Source organism: Raphanus sativus, chromosome 5 (assembly GCF_000801105.2).
Source record: "Raphanus sativus cultivar WK10039 chromosome 5, ASM80110v3, whole genome shotgun sequence".
Lineage (NCBI taxonomy): Eukaryota > Viridiplantae > Streptophyta > Magnoliopsida > Brassicales > Brassicaceae > Raphanus > Raphanus sativus.
In genome coordinates this window covers 12,653,244-12,679,139 of record NC_079515.1, presented here as the reverse complement: position 1 = coordinate 12,679,139, position 25,896 = coordinate 12,653,244, and the positions used below count along the sequence as shown (strand labels likewise).

Here is a 25,896-nt window from a genome sequence, read left to right as displayed (position 1 = left end):
AACTATTTTTATTAAAGAATTTTACTATGGAATTCTCAACCCAAATATTAGTATACCTATATATAATAATTAATATTTAGTTATATGTATTTCAAAATGATAGGAAATTTAAAATGTTCCAAATGAGATATTTTAGATTGAGTTTTCTATAATTTTGAGATACCAAATTTATTGATTTATTTGTACTTTTAATAGTTTGAGAAGTATTTGTTAGATATCCCCACTAAGATTGTTATTAGAATCCAAATTTACCAAGAACTAACTACTCAAAATTCTTGAAAATGGTCTGAAGATTATCAATAAAAACATTTAGAGTATTTTTAATAAGGTGTAAACCATGTATTAAAAATTTTAGGTTCAGTAAGTCATAAATGAAAGGTTGGACTGGAGTGAAAACATTACGAAGTGGAGAAAATTAAGTAGTGAATGGAATTTCATATGACATAGATGACATAGTCAAACATGTGCCACCATTCCTTTCTATACACACTCATATAGTCCCAAATCGACAAGATATCTGGGATCAACTCGAGACTTTGGCTCTGAAACGAGATTTTCCATGGTTCTTAACTAGGGATTTCAACGAGATTGTAGACAACTCAAAGAAATCAGGGAACGACTTGAGAGCTCTTTTGGACCCTTCAGGAACTTCCTCTTTGCAGCGGATCGATTTGACATTCAACACACGGGAACTTCCTTTCATGGAGGAAAATATGTGGCACACATCTATTACACTGCCGTCGAGATAGAGAAATTGCAAACAGCCACTGGTCTGACCTCTTTCCTATAGCTAGAAGCCACTATCTGGAATTTGAAAATTCAGATCATAGGCCGCTCTTATCTACCTTCGATCCTACAAAGAAAAAACCAAAGAGGATCTTCAGGTATGATAATAGAAGACTTAGATATAACACTGATGTAGACTTAATCATAGAGAAGCCTGGAGAAAGGGCTCAACCCTACCGGTTGCTAAATGAATTGCAAACTGTAGAAGAGCTATATCCCGCTAGAGCAGAGAACATTACATCAACAGCCGTAAAACTATTGACAAACTCAGAGCCTCCCTGGACACAGAGCTCTCTCGTCCCATTGCAAATGAACTCTTGATCTCCGAACTTAATAGAAATCTACTTCTTGCCTACAAAACAGAAGAAGAATATTGGAAACAACGCAGCAGACAGTTTGACTTACATTGGGAGACAAGAACACATGTTTCTTCCATGATTCCACTAGAGGAAGAAGAGAAAGAAACCGACTCACAGTGTTAGAAGATTGCAATGGAGTGGATGTCTATGAGAAGGAGAATTTTTTTGAAACGATCACAGACTACTTCCAGATTATCTTCACATCTTCTAACTCTGACTGCTCTGAGATTGTATTTCGTGTGATACAACCCTCTATCTCACAAGCAGCAAATGACAGATTGATCTCCATCCACCACGAAAAAACCCCAGGGCCCAACGGCTTTTCAGCAAGCTTCTTCCAGTCCAACTGGATCACTGTGCAACCTGCAATAACCAAAGAGATTAAAAACTTCTTCACAATCGGAATTCTACCTAGATCTATTAACGATACCCACATACGCTTGATTCCAAAGATCCTAGGTCCAAAGAAAATGGTCGATTACATACCTATAGCTCTATGTAGTGTTTATTACAAAATCATTTCTAAGATTTTTTCCCTGCGACTGAAACCAATTCTCGAAGAGGCCATATTTGAAAACCAATCAGTTTTCATACCAGGGAGAGAAATTTCGGATAATGTATTGATCACCATGAGGTTTTACACTATTTGAAGAACTCAGATGCGGAGAAGAACTGTTTTACGGCAGTGAAAACTGATATCAGTAAAGTCTATAATCGCCTAGAGTGGAATTTCCTAGAGACAGTCCTACTCAAGATGGGGTTCCACAGCAGTTTTGTCAACTGGGTAATGTAGTGTACAACTACAGTCACATACTCCTTCCTAATCAATGAAAAAGTCACAGGGTTTGTAAAACCGTACCGTGGGATTCGGCAGGGAGATCCCAACTCGCCATATGTCTTCATCATGTGCGGAGTAGTACTCACTCTCTGGTCTTTGCAAGGAGGCTCAATGGGATGGCTCAATGATGGGAATCAGAATTTCTACCAAATGCCCATGCATTAACCACCTTCTTTTTGCTGATCACACCATGTTTTTCATACGCTCCAGTCACCAAAGCTGCCTAGCTCTTAAAAATATCCTAGAAAAATATGAGAAGGTTTCAGATCAGATAATAAATTCCATCAAATCATCAATCTCTTTCTCAGCAAAAATCACTCCGGAGGACAGAACCCGTGTAAAACAAACACTAGGTATTGAGAAATAAGGTGAGGTAGGAAAATATATAGGCTTGCCTGAACTGTTTGGTAGGAAGAAAAAATATATTTTTGCATCTATAGTGGATCGCATCAAGCAGAGTGTTGTCAGTTGGTCCTCTAGACAATTATCCCCAGCAGGCAAACTAACACTGTTAAAATCTGTACTTTATGCAATCCCAACTTTTTCCATGTCTTGCTTCTTACTCCCTGTCAGCCTCTGCAAAAGAATACAGTCAGTATTGACACACTTTTGGTGGGATGATATCGACTCAAAGAAAAAGATTTGTTGGATCTCTTAGGATGATCTTACCAAGCCAGAAAGCATGGGAGGTCTTGTCTTTACGGATATCCAGCACTTCAATAAGGCTTTATTGGGGAAACTGGCGTGGAAACTCCTCACAAAACCTGACTGCTTGCTCTCCAGGATACTGTTGGGAAAATATTGCCACCCAAACTCGTTCCTCAGAATTACCTTCAACACTTGTGCATCTCATGGCTGGAGAGGAATCAGTGAAGGGATAAATGTCATTCTCCAACACCTTGGCAAAGTCATTGGGAACAGGAACTCCATCAAGCTATGGCATAATCCCTGGCTCTCAGTGTCGACCTCTGCGGCTGCTCTCGGACCTGTTACAGTTGATGATAATGATTTGATGTTCTCAGATATTATGACTAGAGAAACATGAATGTGGAACAAAGAAGCTTTGTTGAAACACCTACCAAATTTGGTGGAAGACATTCTCCACCTCCATCCGAGTACTACGGGTGCAGAGGATGGCTACGCCTGGCTCCTTAACCCTTCAGGAGAATACACCTCCAAATCGGGATACCTAGCTTTGCACTTGGAGAAGCTACAACCCAACAAACTCCCAACATTCCACATGTTAGGTGTAGCTGGTGTATTCGGCGGCTGGTTCAAATCTGTGTGGAATATTTAGTACTCCCCGAGATCCAACTCTTCTTATGGAAAGTCCTCCTAAATGCCATCCCCACCGGAAACAACTTACAGAAACGAGGAGTCTTGCATAACACTTCGTATCTCAGATGTAGATCTCAGGAAACAACAAGTCACTTGTTCTTTCATTGCAATTTTGCCAAACAGGTTTGGAACCTTGCCCCTTGGACTTCTCGTTTTGATGCTGACGAAGCTACTTCTTTCGGATCATAACTACAGTCTTCATGCTATTAAACTACCACCCTTAGGAATATCTTTCAATATATTCATGTGGATTGTGTGAGCAATATAGACTTCTAAGAACCTCCTGATCTTCGAGAACATATCCTTCACTCCGACCTCTACTATGTCCAAAGAGATTGTAGCTGCCAGAGAATGGTCACTAGCACAGACACTTGCACCTCCACCTGAGACAAGATCTCTCGATCCAACGGCCCAGTCAGTCACCTAGCACTCCCACCGCAACAATCCTCTGTTCACCAATGCCTCTTGGATCACGAACACAAAGCATGCAAGAATCGCCTGGATCTTCACTGATTCAGCAAAAAAAGAGCTCCATCAACTATCCTTTTTCAAAGACCACATCTCCTCACTGCTACTGGTTGAGAGCCTGCCGATCAAAGCTTCGCTGCTCCACACCTCTTCTCTCAGACTCACTAAAATCTGGATAAACTCAGATTCTCAAGAGCTCGTACGAGCATCAATGGGAAACGACGACCATCGGAACTCTTTGGAGTTTTGTTAGATATCGATTCCTTGTCTCTATCTTTCTCTTTCTGTTGTTTCATCCGAATAAACAATGGGCATGTTGATAGACTTGCTAAATGCTCTCTTCTTTTGTCTTTGGATTTAGTAGGCCTAGATTGTAAGAATCTTCCTGTGTTTTTTCTTAATCAAATCAGTTGCACAAAGAAAAAAAGAATAGATTTTACATATCTTTATATCTTTGTTTGTTTATGAGTAGTTCTTACATAATTATTTTCCTGGTTATAGCTCTGGTTAAAATAATAAAAATAGTTATATAAGGTATTTGGCAGTTAGCTAATTGTTTTCGAATAATAACGAATTAAAATGATTAGAGACATTTTATAAGTTGAAAAAAAAGAAGTTAATAACAAATTTCCGAAACAGACTGTAAACAGATAATCTCTCTGACCGTCGAATCAGATTAGGGATTTTCTGGCGTCGTTGAAGCTTTGACTATTCCTCCAATCGTTGATCTCTCTCTGCTTCCTTCACTGTTTATGGGAGACGCGAAACCCGGGATCGTCATGGCTAACCGAGATCGGGAGCTTCTGATTCCTGTCGGCGAAGATGACAACGATGCCACACCTAAACCCTCATCTTCCTCTTCTTCTTCTCACAACGCTGGTCAGGAGGTTATAGCTTCCTTCCCTCCCCCCCCCCCCCCCCCCTAGCTATACGTCCTTAGGGTTTATATATTTCTATCGAGTTTTGTTGAATTAGATTGTATATTATGGTTGCTGAGATTTCCAGAGTTAGCTTAGGATTTGAACAGATAAAGATTTCAAGAAACTATGATCTGTGCTCTGATGTTGTGTGTCTAACTGAGAATTGTTTCATGTTTTAGACGTTTGCCAAGTTGATAAGAAGCTGGACATCAAAGAAGTTTATGACTGGATGGTATGAACCTTCTTACCTTAGCTTGAGGATTTAGTTTCCATTTTTACCCCTAAGCAAAAACTGCCTTTGTTTTGTTGCTTCCTGCAGTGTTATCTTGCTTCCAATGGCCATCACTTTCTATATCACCTGGTGGTTTATTCATTTCGTTGATGGCTTCTTCTCCCCTATTTATGCTCACCTCGGAATTAACATTTTTGGTCTGCTTCTTCTTCTCACTACGGCCTAACTATCTATGAGAATCAAATTGAAGATAAATCTTTAATGTCAGCCAATTTGGTTTTTCAGGACTTGGGTTTATCACATCCATTACATTTATCTTCTTGGTTGGAGTGTTCATGTCCTCATGGTTGGGGACTTCGGTTCTTAATTTGGGAGAGTGGTTTATCAAGCGGATGCCATTTGTTCGCCACATCTACAACGCCTCCAAGCAAATCAGTACTGCCATTTCACCAGGTTTCTCTCTGTTTTGCTGGAGTGTCTTGATTATATATTACTTTTTATCTCACCCATTAATTCTATTACAGATCAAAACACGCAGGCTTTCAAAGAAGTCGCCATCATAAGACATCCACGTATTGGTGAATACGCTATTGGGTTCATCACATCCACCCTTGTTCTCCAGGTCTGTTTCAAGAAACTCTCTTGACCTTTTTCTTTCAGGTCTAAACAGAATTTATAAATCCTTGCAGACTTACTCGGATGAAGAGGAACTTTGCTGTGTATATGTTCCGACAAATCACCTTTACATCGGGGATGTGTTCCTTGTAAGTACAAAGGATGTGATCAGACCAAATCTCTCAGTAAGGGAAGGCATAGGTTAGGGAAAAAAGATCAATTTAATTTCACCGTTAAAAACGTTGAGAAGTGTTATGTTCTGATCTTTTGGGTGTGATTCATTTATCTACAGAGATCGTAGTGTCAGGAGGAATGTCAATGCCGCAAGTTCTGTCAACACTTGATATGAGATTGCCTTCAGAAAGAAGTAGAAGTACTAGAGTTGAAAGAAACTGAAGATTAGTCCTTTGCAGAAAACAAACCGATTCTCAAATTTTTTTTTTTATGTCTTCTCCTGTTGGATTCAGTTAATTTCACATTTGATGTTAAAGCATTAGAAAGCATTGGTGTTTTAGTAGTGTTGTTCCCGAGACCAACTCCATTTGTGCTAACACTGTTTCTGTCTATATCATAGATTCTGCTACACCTCCAAGTTAAGCTGTAAAATGTATTTATTTCCTTTAAAGGCATCTCATGGACATAGTGTTCCTTTGATCTGAAAGTTTTTTTTTGTTTTGGCAATTCTTCAAAATAGATTATTTTCAAGTTTTTGTCATAAAAATAGATTTTATGTAGAAAGGTGACCGAAATGTTTCATTTAATAGGTAAAAAGATGCTATTACCTATAAATACAAATAAATAAATTAAAAAATAATAATAATTTTTTAATAGTTTCATATTATATTTTTCAGATTCGGAATTTTTTATAAAATATTTTTTTCTGGAAACATATTTTTCAATTTTTTAAATTTTTTTTTTCAAATTTTTTTTATAATTCGAAAATACTTTTTGAAACTATTTTTCAAATTTTAATTTTCAAATTTTAATATTTATTTTTTATTTTATAAAATTTTAAACGTTAGCCTTAAAACTCCACTAGTTAACTCTAAACTCTAAGGTTTGAATTAATTAATCCTAAGAATATAAGTGTATATTTACCTCTTTAATAAAATATTTTGGTCATTTTGATATTTGGAGTCTATATTTGTAAAAAAACGTTTTTAGTGCTATGCTAGAGTATTTCTCTTTTTTCTCATTAAACGATTGTTCTATTATTCAAATTTGAGGCGATCTACAAATAAATAGTATAACACAATTTCTTATATTTTTTATGATATCTTAATTGATGAATCTGAAGAAACATTTTCAGTGCGAAGATGATATACAATAGACAAATCAGTAAATTCTATCCTTCATTTTTATAGTTTTTTAGTTTGGTGGAAAAACTTAATTTTATTTTCGAATTTTGAATCATTGAAATTAGGTTTTTACATTATGTGCCAAAAGCCAACATGTGTATAGCATGCACTCTATAGTCTAAGAAAGGGTTCCAATTTCGGTATGTAAAGATGAAACTCTTCTCCTTTGGTTTCTGGTTCTGAAACCATTAAAGAGTTTGTCATGTGTTTATGAGCCCCCAGTCATATTTTAGAGGTTACAGTTTGTTTAGAAGATTGTATTTCCTCTCTTTTATTGTGAGTCTCAAACCAAATATGACATTTTGATTCTGCATGTCTAACAGTTTTCAATGTGTTTTCGTTTATTCCTCTGAACAATTTGTCATTTTTCATTTTCCAAATATGTAAGATTATCCTAGATCTCTATCCAAATATGGGTCTTCAATATTATTATTTCTCTAGAAACGATAATCCATATTTGTGTAGTGACGTAAGTTAGAGGATATCAAATGCAGAGATGAGGTTACTGCTAGAGACCATGTTTGTATAGCTTGTGGACTTTCAGAAATGCCATAGTTAATAATTTCATTATATGCTCCACATCCGAGACAATGTTTGTCACATCTTATATAATGACAAATTAAGTTACTAGTTACAACTAGTTGTCCATAAACCATTTGCAATATAAAATGATAAATTTTCTGCGTTCATTTATCTTCCAAGCAAAGCCTTAAAATTTTACAATACTCGGTTCTAAATACATCTAATATGTTTCTTTGTTGACCCAATACCTAGATATGACTGTGTACATACCACTCTTTGTATAGTTCCAATGGTAATCGTTCCGATGGTGTGCTTGACTTATGGCAAAGGACTGAATCAAAAGGATATTTTCTTGACCGATGTAGTTTTCTAATAACGTATTCTATCTTTGTGTATTCTATCTTTGTGGTTACCCTATCAAGAAATCGCTTACTGACATCATTGAGTGAATCACTGAGACAGTAGATCTAGCAGGGCCTGGATGTATCATTGATATCCTATTCAATGATGACATCAATAAGTTTTTAAAATAGTTTTAAAAAGTATAAAAAACATTTGCAAGAATAAAATTTCAAAAAAATAATTATTATTATTATTATTATAAAAGTTCAAATTCGAAAACATATAATTTAAAACAAACATTTTTTATTCATTTATATTTATATCATAAACCAATGGATAAAAGAGTCTTTTACTTATGTTAATCAATATTCTCTCAAATATTTTTGATCATTTTTTTTTCTCTAAAGACACTTTTTCTGATAAAAGTTATTGCGAGAATTACTATTTTAAATATTAGGATTTGAGCACAATTTAAAATTAGAAGAAACAAAAAGTAATAACTAATACATGAATGTATTAGTAATCACTTATTGGTGATACAAATACATTCAATATGATAATAATTAACAACTAGATTCTAACCCGCCCTTAAAAGGGCGGGTATTTTTTTTGTTGTTTTTTCAATACAAAGATTGATAATTCTTCGTTTTAATTATATAAACTGTGACATGATCAAGTCTCAATTATGCGGGTTTGTTACAGTATGTACAGTATGACGAAATTTAAAATGCGTCATAACCATTTTATGTTTGTAAATAAATTAAATAATGGTTTTATCCAGTTTTTTGAAATCCGACCCGGACCCGCGGTTGAACCAGAAAATCCGGTGACCGAAAAAAATTCGGGTTGAGTTTTGTAAAAAACCCAAAATTTAAAAACCCGCAAAAACCCGCTCAACCAACTAAAACCCAAAATCCGGTACCGGTTGAACCACCGGTTGAACCAGTAGATAATTTTTTTTAGTTGTATATCAAATGAAAATAAAAATATAAAAAGTTAAGTTAAGTATTCTAAATGTTTATTAAACATAAAATATATACATATCCAAATTATTATTTTATGTTTTAAAGATATAGAAAGTAGTAACTTTAGTTTTATATATTTTTATTTTTTATTTTATTAGCTAATATATTATTATATAATAAAACTAATTTATTTATTAATCTGCGGTTCACCCGCGGTTTACCTGCGGTCGACTCAATGACCCAGTAACCCGGTAAATCGTCCGGTTCAGTGTCCGGGTCGGTTTTCAAAACATTGGTTTTATCCGAAATACTTACTTGGGCTATTATATAATTTTAAAGATTTATAATTTATATAAAATATTGCTAAACATATAAACTGGCCAATGATATTTTTGATTAAGTCTCATCCTCATGTAGAATTTCAATCTCTAATATCAACTTATTAAAATTATTGCAGATTTTAATTTGTGGTACTGATATTAAAAAATTTAAGAAATTTGAATTTGATTATATAAAAACATAACCCATTTAATTAGTTAGCAAGCTCATCTAAATGTTAAAATAGGTCCACAAAATCGAAAGACAATAATGCCATTAATGAATTTTTTAGTTTGTTCATATCATTAAGGACATTTTTGGAAAATTTAAAATATTCATTAAGGGTATAATTCAGGAATGATCCTGTTTTAATGGTATTGATAGTCTAATAACATTTGAAACAGTTAATAAAATCCAGTAATTATCAATGGTTTATAAGATAGCAATGATTTTACAAGTTAAAACAAGCCGGGTCGGTGCGCATATCAAGCTCTAGACATGTATTTATTTTTAAAAAATCATATGTGAACTTTATATATATTTAAATCAAAATGTTTGGAATATAATTTAAAAAACTTAAAATTAGACTTAAATCTCTAATATTTATATTTATTGTTTAATATATCATAATAAATTGAATAAAAGCCTGCAGAACACAAAAGCAAAATTTCTAATAATTCGGTAGCTAAACGTATTGAACAAGATACACAAATGTCAAAATTAAATAACATATTAATGTACAACATGAACACAAAAAATAAAGTTGATAAAATTATCAAAAATTAAAAATTAGAATATATAAGAAAAAAATATCCCTGCATAAGCATGGGTCAAACTCTAGTTAATATTAAATGTATTTTCATGTCATATTTAAACATAAGTCATGTTATCGATTTCGTTAAAATGATTATAGAGATTACATGTGGCAAACATTTCCCATATAATGTTTAAGGATACGATGAAGTCCCACTAATTTAAATCTCTTACAACACATATGACAACTAAGAACTGGTCATAGTTCGTCAAAGTCAGATTAATTATAATTTTAATTAAATTTGAAATATTTATTTTATTTAAATTAATAATTAATAATTCACCTAAAACTAATAAAATATAACAAATGAAAAAAATTGTCTAAAATTATGGGAAACATGACAAATCAGAAAAATCAATTTTTTAAATTAATAAATTAATGACTTAGCTTAAAACTGAAAAAGACAAATAAGAAAATTGATTAAAATTAAGTAGAAGATGACAAATCAACAAAATCAATTATTTAAATTAATAAATAAATGATTTCATTATAAACTAATAAATATATGACAAATAAGCAAAATTACCTAAATTATGGAAAGAATAACAAATCATAAAATTAATTTTTCAAATAATAATATTAACTATGTGCTTTATCCGCACATGCAGACATAATTTTATTTTAAATATTTATTAATTAAAAATTACAATAATAAGTTATTATTTATGTTATCAAAAATATTGTGGTGGAATTTTAAAAAAACTCACATATTTGAAACATTTTAGAAAATAAATTTATACAAATATTTTTGATTGAATAATATCTAAATGTAAATTGTTTTATATTTTAATTTTTAAGTTTTATGATTTTTAAAGATATTATATTCAGATAACAACACAATATATATAAAAATTATCTTTATAGTTTTGACAATATTAATTTATAATCTAATATAACATATAAATGTAATATTACTAACATAAATTTTGTTTTAATTATATAATAAATTATATATAAAATCATTAAGGGTAACATCGACTTTAACCGCTCTAATTTTTAAAGTGAGAGATCCGTTGCGAAAAATCACTTCGCAAATAATAGTATACTAGGTGATTTGTCCGCATTCGCGGGCTTAATAATTTTACAAAAAAATATAAATATATATTATCAATTAAAATACTATTATAATAAATCATTTTAGGCTTTTAAAATGTTTAATAATTAACTAGATGTTAATTTTTAATACACGATAGAGTTTTATTATTTTAATAAAAAACATTTTACGTAAAATAAATTTGAAAACATTCATACGTAAAATAAACTTGAAAACATTGATATATAAATAAAATATATATATATTTTTTTTTTATTTTTTAAACGATACTAGATTTTGATCCACACGCCCGTGCGGGTGTATATTTCAAAAATACATTACTATTTATTTTCATATCAATATCAAAACTAGATAAAAATTCAAATCTGAAGAACCAAATCGATCACGATCCAAAAGAGTAATAACAAACCCGAACCAAAATTGATTAAAAATCCAAATTATTCAAAATTTTGATATTTAGACAACCGAAACCACAACCACTTTGAACCGAAGTATTTTGGATATCAAAATATATCCGAAAAATTTATATATATATATATATATATATATTAATTATTTTTAGTTTTAATGTATATAAAAACATCCATAATATATATGATAGTTTTAGGTTGATTTAAATACTTAAAAATATATAAAAATAGTCAAATATAAATAACTAACATAGTGGAAGTACACTCAAAACACCAAAAATATTTAAAATAATTATTGATTTTTGATCCAAAATTTAAACCAAACCAATTTATATGTTAGGTTTAGGTATTTTGACATATGTTATTTAGATTTATATATAATATATTATTTTATTTATAGATTTTAAGAAATTCAAAATATATAGTGAATTTTAAAAATAATTTAAATGGGTTATCCGAACCCGAACTGAACCCGCAAAGATCCGAATATAATTCGAACTGAAATTTCGAATATATGAATGAGACTGAAATCTTTGACCCCGGAAACCCAAAACCCAAACAGATTCGAAACGAATCCGAATAGATACCTGAACGCCCATCCCTAGTCATAATTCGAACTAAAATTTAGAAATATATGAATGGGGCTGAAATCTTGGCCCCGGAAACCTGAAACCTAAACAGATCTGAAACGAACCGGAAATGATACCTGAACGTCCAGTCCTAGTCACTATTATGTATCATATATATGTCATCATATAATTAATTGTATTGGTCATCATATAAATAATCATATAACCAATAGTAATTTATATGTACCATCTTATAAATAATCAAATATATTATATTCTTAAAATTTAATGTGAAATATAAAAACCATAATTTAAGTTGGTATATGAAATTAATTTTTTTTTGTATTTTTCTTATATATATATTGAAAACATTTTTTAATAATGGTTATTGGAAAATATTTTAGTAAAAATAAATTTTTGAATATATGCATATTTTAAATCAAATTTTGATATAAATCAACTATAAATTATTATTTTGATTTGAAATATATATATAAAATTAAATTTTATTTTATGATTATTTTAGACAAAATATTTTTTTAGGTAATTAGAATAGTCCATTTGTATATATTTAAAACTGATATAATAAATTTCTAATTTTTATTAATAACATACTTTTACTTGACATACTTTTATCCATGTTTCAAAATTTTAATTTTTCATTAGTTTTCTATGAATTATTATTAATTATTTATGATATTTTTTGAAAATTAAACTCTTGAAATTTTTATATTTGACGAAACTAAATAAGGTAATAATACTGTTTTTAAAAATTGTTTTATATAATATACTATTTATATTTCAGTTTGTGTTTCTATTTTCACCATAAAGAATTGTAAATAAAAAAAATTGTAAATATAGTGACATAATTGTAAATAAAAAGAAATATAGAAAGAAGGTTGTTTAATCTATTGTAAAAACAATGGCTAAATGTTTAAATAAAAAAAAGTATTAAAATATTATTCATGTTTCTAAACAATTCTCATTTGTTATTAATTTATTGAAATTACAATGGCTAAATGTGTAAATAAAAAGAGCACACATCTCTACTATCCATGTTTCCAAACATATTTCATTTATTCTACTATCTTTGTTTCCAAACAATTCAATTGTGTACTTCAACTTTAATAATATAGATTTTTAAGGTCAAGAAGCTTTGAAAGAGATGTAATATACAGTGAAACCTTTATAAATTAATAATGTTGGGACTAAACCTAAACTATAATTTTTTATTAATTTATAGAGATTATTAATTTATCGAAATACTAGTTAAACCAAAAACTAAATTTGGGACTATGAAATTATATTAATTAATAGAGATATTAATCTATCGATTATTAATTTAAAGAGGTTATATTGTATTTTTAGTTTAATTTAATTAGAAGTTAAAGTTAAAATTAATGTTTTCTAGTTAATGGTTGGAAGAAATATAGGGATTTAATTTTTTTTTGATGATTATCCTTATTTGGGTAACTATATGTGCGTAGAATATTCGGTTTTGTGGTTGTTTAGGAATGTAAAATATTGCTTTGTTTCATGTATTTTGCTAAATACATGAATCCAGAATTTTTTTGTTAGGCGTGTGAATTTGACTTTAAAGTTTAGGGTGGGTTCTGTAAGGTATTGTGGTTTATTTAAAACTGAGACTAATAAACAGGTTGAACCTTCAATGAAAAACATACCAATCACATGTCAAATGAACAATATAATACATAGATTTATCATCCTGTGTGAAAACATAATGATGTAATTTTTTTGTCTATATCTTATATATGTTGAAAGGACCGGACTTTTATACATATAAAACGTATTATACGTATACGTAACGACTTATTTTATGTTTGTAAACTATTAAAGCTCGTATAGTAAGTTAGTATAGATCGGACTAATAGTATGGCTTATAGAATATTCTATCGAATGGCTAAATTAATAAGTTGGTTAAATAAGTCAATTTAATAGAGGTGGTTTGATAATGTTATTAATGATGGTTTTAAAAATCAGTGGCCATAACTTGTAAATATTAAGGAAAACTCAGGGTTAAGTACAAAATGTACTTTACTTTTAATAGATTAGATAGATTAGATTATGATGTAAAATATTTGGATAACATAATATATAATATTTTTAGATAATGATGATTATCACAATAATAAAATTTATTTTATATTATGGGTAATTATATATTAATAAATATAATCTAATTATTTATTATGGGTAATAAAGATTTTAAACACTCTAATTTTTAGTGTGGAAGCAGAAAAATCACTTTGTAAATTTTAGTATAAATATTTTGATTTCTTTGCCAACTTTTTTAGAAATTATCACAATGATTAGTGCACGATGAATGATTTTAATTTTCCAAAGAAATTTATCTTGAAAGATAGATGATTTTTCAATTAATTGTTTTGAAAATTCACTTTAACAAACAAATATAATTCAAATCACGCTTTCAGTTAATTTTTTGAGATATTTTTTTTAGTATTAATTTGTAGTCAGTTAAATAATCAATTAAATAATCATCAAATTAACTTCTTAAATAATATATATATATATATATATATATATATATATATCTTGATAAATTATCAGCTGAATCACTAAAATTATTTACTAAAATTAATAATTGAGCATAAAATATGACTTAACTTAAAATTATAGAGAACATGACAAATAATCAAAATTTCTTAAATAAAAGTATTTATTATTAATTTGTAGTTAGTTAAATAATGAATTATATAATTGGCAAAATAGCTTCTTTAATAATAGATATATATTCCGTTAAATTATTATTTAAATCACTGATTTTTATTAAAATTAGTAATTAAGCATAAAATATGACTAAACTTAAAATTATGTAGATCATGACAAATCACCAAACTAACTTCTTAAATAATAATATAGTTTTTTAGTTATGTGTTTTCTGTTTTTTTTAATTTTTATTAAAAGATATTCAAGGATAACAATACAATATATATAGGAATTATATTTTTAGTTTAAAATATTTTTTAGATTTTTGATAATTTTATTATCATTAATTTTAATAATTTTTCTAATCAAATATTTTTTTTGGCTAATTTATAGACTTTATTCATTAAGGGTATACACAATATTAATTCTCGGATAACAACAAAATATATATAGGAATTATCTTCTTTAAAAAAGAATTTAGATTTTTTTTAATTTTATTATTATTAATTTAATCATTTATCTAATCAAATAATTGAATTTGTTTTTAATTTTTTAGCTAGTTTACATATTCTATTTATTAAGGATATAAACGATGTTAACCGTAATTTTTGTTATTGTTAAATTTAATAATTTATCTAATCAAGTAATTGAAATTTCTTTTTTATATATTTAGCTAATTTATAGATTTTATTCATTAAGGGTATACACAATGTTAATTTTCAGATAACAATACAATATATATATGAATTATCTTTAATTTTTAAAAATATTTTTTTAAATTTTTGATAATTTTATGATTATTAATTTGAATAATTTATCTAATCAAATAATTGAAATTTCGTTTTTATATTTTATCTAATTTATAGATTTTATTCATTAAGGGTATTAATTCTCGGATTTAAATTTTTTTAGATTTTTTATAATTTTAATATCATTGATTTTAATTATTATCTAATAAAATAGTTAAAATTTCTTTTTTATATTTTAGCTAATTTATATATTCTATTCATTAAGAGTATAAATGATATTAACCGGTATAATTTTTAACGTGAGAGATACGTTGCAAAAAAACACTTCGAAAATAATAATATAGATATTAATTAATAATAAATAGATAGATATGACTGAACCACAACAGAAAAAAAATCATTATAATCTAGTCGTCTAATTTTAAGTTTTTAGAATTATCCTAAACCTAAGATAATATTTATTATTTTGTTGGTGTTTCCCAAAACTCGTAGGACTAACTTGTAGTACCCTTTATATATGATGGAGATATAACAAACTAAAGAAAATCTTCGAACATTCTATCAATAAATTGTTCTTCCTTCTCAGATTTCCTCTTCGTTTCATATAAGAAAACTCACAGAAAAAGTCGAAGCAAAAGGATATCAACGAATCGTCTATGGTTTCTCCGTTTTGTTTCGGTATTTAGTGCCATGATCATGATGATGAGTAACACGGCATTGTCGTACACAGGAAGCGTGTTGATCAAAAACTCCCTGGAAAACCAAAAGGATCTCATAGTCCATTGCAAGTCCGCGCACAAAGATATGGGATACCATAGGGTGCATCCCACAGGATCCTACAATTTGCTCTATAAACTTCATTATGATTTAGATTTCCCTTATCCCGAAGACAATCATATATGGTGCCATGTATGGCAAGGACATGGCTTCAAGCATCACCAAGTGTTTAAAGTTTATGATGGCGACCATTGGGAAGCTAAAGAAGACGGAATCTATCATCAGTGGGCGTTGATGTACGTTTGGGATGCTTATATATCAAAAGCTTCTTCGTTTGGATCGAGTTGTAACTCCTTAGGCTTGTTGTTAGCTTCTTCCTTGTTTTTCTCTTTTATTTTACCTAGTCTTGTCGTTTAGCAAAAGCTTATTTTCTATTAATTTTCTCATGAATTTTGGAGTTTTTCTTTTATATATATATTTGTGTGTTGGAAATTCTTTGTCGAAATCGTGAAGAGAGTTTATTTCCCTGTGTCCAAACGAACATCGAGTTTTAGTTTTTTTCTCATATTATTTTGTTAGTTGTAAACCTACTTTAGTCGTAAACCTATTTTTTTTTTCGACTAACTGCGTGGATTTTGTACATTCAAGAATCAAGAACCTAAAATAATAAGGGGTATGAAAGTTTTGGATGGTTATTTACTTATTTAGCTTAGGCTTTGAACATTTAATGATTATAAGGAACTACGGTATGTTTTCGTTTCAGCCGTTTGTTCATAGACGCATGAAGTTTTGAGATTTCTCTGTTTATATATTAAAGGACGGTTAGATTTTGGTTATGAAACAAATTAAGTCAATAAAATCTGTGAAACCTAAACTGAATAGTATTATATTTTTTTTTATTGTGATAAAGATTAATTGATTTAGATATATCATTAAGATTAATTGATTTAGATATATCATTAAAATTTCGATCTTCCGGCGCGTCAGGTTTGGGCACTATCCAATATTCCATCTAACTCAACCTTTTTTCCAACAGAATCACTGTTCACAAATATGGATTATCTATTTTGGCGAATACGGCCGGAGATGGAAGAGCATCAATTTGCTTGGATCTTATGGTATATTTGAAAAGGAAGAAATAACAAAGTCTTCAGTAATCTGGATGTCGATCCACAGGAGACATTACAACTGGCGGTAACAGAAGCACGCCTTTGGGCCGAGGCCCAGATAGTGCAACTGCCAACACCAATTCCACAACAGCCGAATCTGCCAATGATTCTCGGCAGGTGGTGTTCCGTGGATGGCTCTTGCAAGGAGAAGGAAGTCTTTTCGGGCCAGGGATGGTATAGTACACTAGAAAGTTTCACAGGATTAATGGGAGCACGGAATATAAGGGCTTCTCTATCTCCTCTTCATGCGGAGACAAAAGCTTTAGTATGGGCAATAGAATGCATGAGGAATTTGCGTCAGTTTCGGGTCACGTTTGCGACAGATTGTCCGTAACTGGTAAAGATGGTTTAGCACGCAATGCTAGAAAACAAACGTCCTTTATTGTGCACATGGATGCAGAGCTACCGTTATGATTTACAGAGTCTAGTTGAGTCTGTAAAAGTCGACGACAAAAAAAAAATTAAGATTTCGATCTATTAGGAAATTTATTTTAGTTAAAACTGATTAAGAAAATCTATTATTTAAATTAAGAAAATACATTAAATTTTCAAATCTATCATTTAAATAAGGAAAATACAAAACCTCTTTAAATATAACTTCATTTAATATTTCAATGACATGCCATTATGAATAAGATAAAAACTCATGGCTAATTCAATTTTATATATCTATTTCAATAATATAGATAGATAATATCATTGGTATATATGCAAAATCGCCAAAAAGACATCTGAGCCCGACTATAAAATAATCCATGTAGGAGGAGTTACTGTCGCAAGATTTCCGTGTGGACTAACGGGCCAATGGGCCCATGAAGATTTTCGGAGGCGATACTAAACAACGTGTAGTTTAAAGGAATTTACTTGGAACTACACGTTGTTTGAATCTTCAAAACCCTACTTCCCAATTTTGTTTTCTGTATAAAAGCATGAGAAAGTTGCAAAAGAAAAATCATTAGCAATTTCCTTAGGGTTTTCGATCTCCGCCGATCTAGTTTTCTATTTTTCCTGTTTTTTTAGTTTTGTCTGTTCCTGGACGGTGACGATTGATATTAAGGTCTCGTTCGTCGTAACATCGGCTGTAAAAAGCCAATTTGCCGACCATTCTGTTATATCACCACCCATATTCTGAGTCCATACTCCTTATTTTTTTCAATTTCTTTTGTTCTCATTGGCCGATGATTTAAATAATTTGACAAGCATATGTCTGAATCAAACCTTGTTGATAAAATCTAATCTTCTCTATGAGGCCAGTCTTGAATAATTCTAAAATTCGATTTTTGATTTGCTCTGTGTTTTTCTTATTATTCAAATAGAAGGAAAAAAAGAGTTTGGAAAGGGTCAAGTGAGGATTGATTACGCATAGTTCAGATGATAAAAATCTTACATGATTACATATATCTTTCGCTCCTATCTGATGACCCTTTTCAATTTTTATATAAGTTCTAGTTGAATTATTTTAATCTTTTAAATGTTTCATGTCTTTCGATTTTGTTATCGTAGAGATTTCTATCAATTCGAAACGTTGTAGTTAAGATTTTCATTATAGATCTTAACGATTCTTTCATGTCATGAGAAAGTGAACATTCTTTTATCTTTAGTAACTTAATATTTTGATTGATTCAAATATTTTGCTTTGTATCTCTGTTGGTTATTCCTGGGTTAATTTTCCCGCAAGTTTGCAGGTTGTGTTATTCTGTCTCCGGTGTATCTACTTTGATTGGGGCATCAGTGTCGTAGAAGCTAGTACGCTTCATTGGCGTTTTAATTTATTTTAAAAAGCTTCCGAGTCGGCGCTGTCTCAGTGGACTCAGAAGACACAAATTTCTTTTACTAATGTAACTTTAGATTGTTATGTTGTGTTTGTGTACATACTGAATTATGTTATATTAATGTTAATTCGCCCTTGTTCTATTTTCCAATACCTTGTCTCAATGTCTCTGTAAATAATTGTCTAAAAATCACTTCCAGTCTAGATTTTAGATCTCAAATCCAGTATAAATAATTTTTAGTGTCGACAAAAAAATAGTACTTTTCTAGAACGAAAAGTAAATTGTTTATTCGAACTGAAACTTTAGGAATTCTAGATTAATTACAGAAGAATACGTCGATTAAAAGAAAATTCCAGAAGATGCTAAGAGCATCTCCAATGGAGATGCTTGGAGATGCTCTTAGCATTTCATTGGTGTTCTTCAAATCCGAAGTTGCTCCATCAACCTAAGACAACCATGCATAATTTACATGTCTAGCTAATATTTTCTTCAACTGACTAATGATGGTCCAAAAATGACGATATATAGTTAAACGAATCTCTCCTTTGTTTCCATGTCATCCATCAATGGGACTTGCTTGTCAAGTTCTTGAAACAAAAGAAAATGTAAATCTCCACCGGACAAAAAAACTATATAATTTTGGGCATATGAGAAAGCAACAAACCTCGTTCATATCCAGCTAAACCATTCTTCATAAGTTCCAACAAATAAGCATAACTCCATCATATCCAGCTAAACCATTCTTCATAAGCTAAGATTCCATAATCACACTAAAATCCATAACATAAAACGTATAAAGATCCAAACTTTATATGACCTTAACACTCTCGAGGACATCCTCAGCTAAGATTCCACAGATCCAAGGCTTTGCTTCCAAGTCACACTAAAACCCATAACATAAAACGCATAAAAATCAAAACTTTATACGACTTTATGAAACTCAAGTGCAGCTTTTCCCTTGTTCATCAGTCCCTCTGCAACCCAATACTTACACAAACCACGCTAAAACAAGCTCCTACAAAATTAGTCTAATTGCAGCAGTGTAGAACCCTCATTGCAATTGAAGGAACCACCACCACGCTCAGTTTTTTTTTTATTATTAAAGGACCCAGGGAAAAACCCTGAAAGATTCAATTGAAGGAACCACCACCACACTTGTGTTTCTGGTGAGTAGCGACCTCGCCTTCGTTAGGGAAAAATCCCATGAGCCGACCCGCAGAGTTCTGGTAAGCGTACATGAAACCACCCATGAGTCTGATCAATCCTCCTCTGTGTTTAAAATGGCGCATGGCGCTCTAAGGCGAGACGGTCCAAGCCTTGCGCCTTGCGCCATGGCGCAATATGGCGCTTGCCTTGATGACTAACGTGGGAAGCCGTTCAGACAGCTTGTTCCTTTCTCTTCTAACAGCTTCTCCTGTTTTAAATTCATTCAACAACAACAACAAGGCTTACAGACCACTTGGAGAAGCTATAAGGTATGTCCTGTATTGAAAAAGGAAATACTTTACTTAAGAAATTATTGATTCACATACAAGTCATATAATTTAAATGCAAGTTTTATTATTTGATGAAGTTAAACTTGCAATAGAACTCAGAGTCGTGAATAAAGAAAACTCAAAACATTTTTTTTTTCAAAACTCCGACTAACCGCTTGTTGTTAACTCTGATCAAGCAACTCTAACCTTAAGCAAAAAACCTTAATATCCTTTTGTTAAGTTATGTAAAGAGAAAGCTAGGGTTTTCATAGTTATTTAGACGTCCAAGGTTTGGTTATTAATTAAGGTTTGGTTTTATACCTGATTTAGTCCGGTTTACGTGTAGAGTCTCCATGGCGCGCCTTTTCATCGCCTTTGATCACCTCGCCTCGGACAAAGGCGCTCCATGGCGCGCGCCTTAGGGACCACACCCTCGCCTCGGAGGTGCATGGCGATGGAGCTGTCGCCTGAGTGCGCCTTGCGCCTTGGCGCAAAAGGCGCTCGCCATTTTAAACACAGATCCTCCTGTTACCATCGACGGTCCCTTGATCCCTGGCTTGATCCCTACACATCGCCATATCCAAATACACCGATCAGGAGATTCTTCAACAGATTGATTAACCACAAAATCCAAAATATCAAGAGAGAGAGAGAGAGAGAGAGAGAGAGAGAGAGAGAGAGAGAGAGAGAGAGAGAGAGAGAGAGAGAGAGAGAGAGGGAGAGAGAGAGAGACCTGATAAGTAGCCGGACGGTTATGGAAACGCCGATGATGGTTGAGAAGATGTTTGAAGTTGGAAGACGAAGAAGACGAAACAAGAGAAACACAAAATTGTTCCCATCCATTCAGATTCCGCCACGTAGCTTAAGGATCAAGTCCTTAAACCTTCTATCTACGGACCAATCCTTAGGTCTATTAAGCAAAAAATTATTATTTTATTCCTTTTTGCATAGGATTAACCGCTAAGGATTGGGCTTGTTATCCCGTTGCGGATGCTCTTAGCCACCATTGGAGTCCTTAGGATTCTTATTATAAATAGTTAAAGATTCTTATTATAAATGTGTCCAGTGGTGTTATTGTTACGGAGTCCTTAGATTTTTTTTTTAATTGAAAATTTTTAAATTTGTAAAACATAAAAATTTAAAATTATAATTTATTGAATGATTAAATAAAAACATACAATAATTAAACATACAATAATTAAACATCATCATCATAACTAAACTTGTTCCAAATATTTTCAATCAAATCCTTTTTCAATTGGTCATGTGTATGTCTATCACGAACATGTCTCCGTACACCAATCATATTACCGAGATTTGGAGGCATCTCGGTATAGTTTGACATCACCACTTCTGAACTTCTACTCGACTCTCCTTCTTCAATCTCAGTTGTATCATACTGAGTGCAATCTCGTCGTTCATTTTCTACTATCATATTGTGCAATATGACATGTTCGCATAATCATCCCTATTTGTTTCCTGTCCCACAAAATAGCCGGGTTTTTCACTATTGCAAATCGAGATTGCAACACTCCAAAAGCACGCTCCACATCTTTTCGGGTTGATTCTTGAGTTTTAGCAAATAACTTTGCTTTAGGACCTTGAGGGAGTGAGATAGATTGGATAATGTTGACCATTTAGGATATATGCCGTCCGTGAGGTAGTACGCCAAATCATACTGGTGTCCGTTGACTTCGTATTGTACTGTTGGAGCTGGACCATATATAATGTCATCAAAAACAGGAGACCGATCGAGGACGCTAATATCGTTTAACGTACCTGGAGAACCAAAAAAAGCGTGACATATCCAAAGATCTTGTGAAGCTACAGCCTCCAAGACAATTGTCGGCTTTCCAGATCCACGTGTGAACAGTCCTTTCCAAGTGGTTGGGCAATTTTTCCACTCCCAATGCATACAGTCGATGCTGCCTATCATTCCAGGAAAGCCGCGTATCTCTCCAATATCGAGTAGTCGTTGAAGATCTTCTGGAGTGGGTCTTCGTAGATACTCATCTCCAAAGAGTTGTATTACGCCTGATTTGAAATGGCTTAAACAGCTAAGTGTTGTGCTTTCACCAAGTCGGAGATATTCATCACAAGCGTCAGCCGCACATCCATAAGCAAGCATACGAATAGCGGCCGTACACTTTTGTAGTGGAGATAAACCTAACCTTCCGACTGCATCTCTTCTTTGTTGAAAGAATAGGATATTTTTTGAGAGGCGATCGACAATACTCAAGAATAATGGCTTGTTCATTCGGAAACGGCGTCTGAATATAGGTGCCTCAAAAGTCGGAGATTCACTGAAATAATCATTCCATAGACGGTTGTGGCCCGCTTCGCGGTTCCGTTCAATATATGCACGTTTCCTCTGATTATTTGTTTGATTCTCCACGATGTTTTTGTATGTATCTTCAATGCATTCATCGATAGCCTCATCCAAAGCCGCATTTAATCTTCGATCGACTGGATCCCATATTTGGCAAATTTCCTTACCTTACAAAAAAAATTTATTCGTACTTAGTTTTGATATATTTAATTTCTGATTAATATATTATTTGTTTAACTAGTATATTATTTGTCACATATTAACTAAAACATATATATTATTTGTGTTTGTAGTATATTATTTGTCAAAAATTTACATGACCAAAGGCAAACATATATATTATTAGTGTTTCTAGTATATAGGCTAAAGTGAAATGGTTTCTTGTGATGATATGTTATTATTTGTGTTGAATTAGATAGAGGCTAAAGTGAAATGGTTTCTTGTGATGATATGTTTCAAACGGAAACAACAAATGCCCAACATGTAATTAACATATGTGATCATTACCTTGTGATATAAAGCTTCAAATCCAAGAGGAAAGATGCAAGAAGATATACAAACGGAATCAAGAAAAGAGGAAAGATGCAAGCGCAAAGAGCAACATACAATGTCTTGAGAAATAAAAAGCTTCACTGATATTTATAAATGGAAGAGGAAAGATTGTAGATAGTACAAGAAGAGCATCTGGTTTTTAAAGCCGAGATTACAAAGTGCCTTTATAAAGGCAACATACACATACAAAGAGACCATCCGTGACTTGGTTCATGGAAAACAAAAGCAGCAGAGAGACACTAAACCCGTGACAAAAGCAGCAAAGAGACAACTCGTGACTTGGTTAAAGCAAAAAGACAATCCGTGACTTCACTTCATGGAAAAGCAGTGGAGCAACAGCTCTCAATCCCGTGACAACCCATGCATTCACCTGAAACAGAACCAAACAAACAGAGTAAGCAAGTGTTAACTAAAGAAACAAATGTCAAACAGAAGCAAATAATAATAGTTCCAAACAGAAGCAAATGAAACCGAGTAAGCAAAGTTATCTTTCTAACTATCAAACCTAAAGAAGTTCAGACAATAGTTTGCTTTTTAGAGCTAGTTCCATCTCAGACAATGGCTCGGTCTTTGCAACCAAGCTTTCTAGCAAACTCTGCTTTGAGATTTGCTTTTTAATCTCCAAAAGTCCTTCCAGCTTCGCCAATTCTTCTTCTTTTGGAGTCTTCTTCCTCTTCTTAGCTGCCTTTGCAGCCTTCACCCCCATAGGTCTCTCAAGCTCCTCGGGTACAAGATGAGGAGAACCCCCTCCACCAGAATCAACTGCTTTGCGCTTGTCCTTCTCCACAAACGTGGAGCACCATTTCGCATCATGTCTGAGCTCCCTCCAAGCATGTTCCAAGGTGAACTTCGTGTTGTGGTCGCTGTTGAATATCGCCAAGGCAGTCTTCATCACATCGTTCTCATTTTGGCCGCTTCTCTGCTCCCTCAGTGCCAAAGCGTAGCAGCCAGTAAACTTGCAGACGTGATCATTGATCCTAGACCATCTTTGCTTGCATTGCCCTAGTTCCCTTGGCACTGTCCCAACCAGGAGAGGACTGGAGTTGTAGTACTCTACAATCCTCTTCCAGAAGGCATCAGCCTTTTGGTCATTACTTACTATGGCATCTTTGCTCGTGTTGAGCCAAGCCCCTATGAGGATTACATCCTCCTTAACAGACTATTCACGCCTCTCTTTGACACTAGGCTCACTAGGCTCTTCGGGAAGTTGGCTACTAAACAAAGGAGTCTCTAAAGAGTCAGGGTCAATTGACCCTTGACTCTCTAAGAGGTTAACAAAGCCAGAGGACCTTGACATTTACGGTTTCTATATTTCAACTGGTTTCTAATTCTCGACTCGGTGATTCAATACTACAAACAACTAGTAGCTTAAGTAAAGGATTCTACATTAAACTCCATTGAAGACTAGTAGGAAACTGTCAACTCAGAACAGCTAGCTTAAAAAAAGGATACAATTTAATGAAGTTTTACTTTGCTTTATTGTGCATTAATAACAGAAGAGTTCGTTTGAATTCTAACTAAATGTTTTCAAAATCAATTTCAATTCTAACTGGTGTTTCAACTACACATTTACTTTCAATAGACTTCTAAAAAGAAAAAAAAAACAGTGGTTAGAAAATACACTAACCTCTTTGGACTCTCTCAAGTTCACCCACACGCTTCAGCAGCATCTTCACCTGTGCCTGCAAATACATCAGAGAAACAAAAGACATAAGCTATAACTCTACGTATAAAACAACTAAACCGAAGTTATAAACTCACCTTAAGTGCCTCGCAGTCTCTCAGAAGCTTCTCATGGTCGTGAACCCGAAGTTTCAGCCTCTCAACCTCATCATGCACACTAATTACCCATGGTTGCCTGAAATGCAGCCCGTCATTCTGCAAAAAGAAGAGAAAATATTGAAACAGCTAAAATGAAAATGGAAAAACAAGTTCTATATATTAAATATATGTCAAGACAACTAAACATACCTCGAAGTCTTTGCAGATGAAGTACCTCTTCCCAGGGAGGTAGTCGTATGTATCTTCTTCATCTACCACTTCCTTTGTGATTGATCCACACGGGCAAATTTTGGGAATCCCCTGTTGCGCATTTGCAACGAAATCAACCATCTGGTAGTATGCCTTGTGGGCTTTCTTATCTCGAAGTTCTTGCTCCATTTCACAACCTGCAAGCAGAAAAAAAAATTATCAAACCACAAGAAGATAGCTATATGGTTTCTACATACTGGATTGTAAAACCATTGCAAACCGTAAGCGAATCAAAAACCACAAATAATGTAACCGAGAACAATTTAATTCAATTTAAGAAAAAATTGAAAATCCATATGAAAACCCTAGATCGAGTTTCAACTCTATCTAAGCAAATCCACACGAATACAGTTGTTATCGCGACGATAACAACAAAGAAACGATTGTAAAAGAAGAATATAAAAAAATCAGACGAAAACCCTAATTCGATTTAAATCCCCAAATCGATTTCAAACCCTAAATCTAGTAAAACCCGACAATCAAACCGTTTAAACTGATGTAATCAA

At 32.2% G+C, this 25,896-nt stretch overlaps 3 protein-coding genes, 1 long non-coding RNA gene and 2 other non-coding genes across 6 annotated transcripts; 4 read left to right on the top strand and 2 right to left on the bottom strand.

Annotated features, from left to right (window-relative positions):
• Positions 1 to 3,028: 3,028 nt before the first annotated feature.
• LOC108834620 (uncharacterized) lies at positions 3,029 to 3,748 on the top strand. Its single transcript, XM_018607944.2, has 2 exons — positions 3,029 to 3,265; positions 3,590 to 3,748. Exons 1-2 carry the CDS (start codon positions 3,029 to 3,031, stop codon positions 3,746 to 3,748), a joined length of 396 nt encoding a protein of 131 aa, XP_018463446.2.
• A 649-nt stretch (positions 3,749 to 4,397) lies between these two features.
• Positions 4,398 to 6,210, top strand: LOC108857391 (protein LIKE COV 1). The gene is made up of 7 exons (XM_018631374.2): positions 4,398 to 4,676; positions 4,889 to 4,941; positions 5,029 to 5,138; positions 5,227 to 5,394; positions 5,466 to 5,563; positions 5,631 to 5,757; positions 5,849 to 6,210. The coding sequence occupies exons 1-7, from the start codon at positions 4,542 to 4,544 to the stop codon at positions 5,950 to 5,952; spliced, it is 795 nt and encodes a 264-aa protein (XP_018486876.1). The 5' UTR covers positions 4,398 to 4,541; the 3' UTR covers positions 5,953 to 6,210.
• A 12,055-nt stretch (positions 6,211 to 18,265) lies between these two features.
• LOC130495347 (small nucleolar RNA Z43) lies at positions 18,266 to 18,367 on the top strand. The gene has a single exon (XR_008934618.1). It is a non-coding gene; the product is annotated as a small nucleolar RNA Z43 (small nucleolar RNA).
• Positions 18,368 to 18,567: 200 nt separating this feature from the next.
• LOC130495346 (small nucleolar RNA snR60/Z15/Z230/Z193/J17) lies at positions 18,568 to 18,657 on the top strand. Its single transcript, XR_008934617.1, has one exon. It is a non-coding gene; the product is annotated as a small nucleolar RNA snR60/Z15/Z230/Z193/J17 (small nucleolar RNA).
• Positions 18,658 to 19,064: 407 nt separating this feature from the next.
• On the bottom strand, positions 19,065 to 21,134 carry LOC130512685 (uncharacterized). The gene is made up of 3 exons (XR_008946261.1): positions 20,800 to 21,134; positions 19,668 to 20,417; positions 19,065 to 19,590 (listed from the first exon to the last, which is right to left on the bottom strand). It is a non-coding gene; the product is annotated as an uncharacterized LOC130512685 (long non-coding RNA).
• Positions 21,135 to 21,597: 463 nt separating this feature from the next.
• LOC108858236 (uncharacterized) lies at positions 21,598 to 22,945 on the bottom strand. The gene is made up of 2 exons (XM_057010870.1): positions 22,258 to 22,945; positions 21,598 to 22,191 (listed from the first exon to the last, which is right to left on the bottom strand). Exons 1-2 carry the CDS (start codon positions 22,733 to 22,735, stop codon positions 21,986 to 21,988), a joined length of 684 nt encoding a protein of 227 aa, XP_056866850.1. The 5' UTR covers positions 22,736 to 22,945; the 3' UTR covers positions 21,598 to 21,985.
• Positions 22,946 to 25,896: the final 2,951 nt, after the last annotated feature.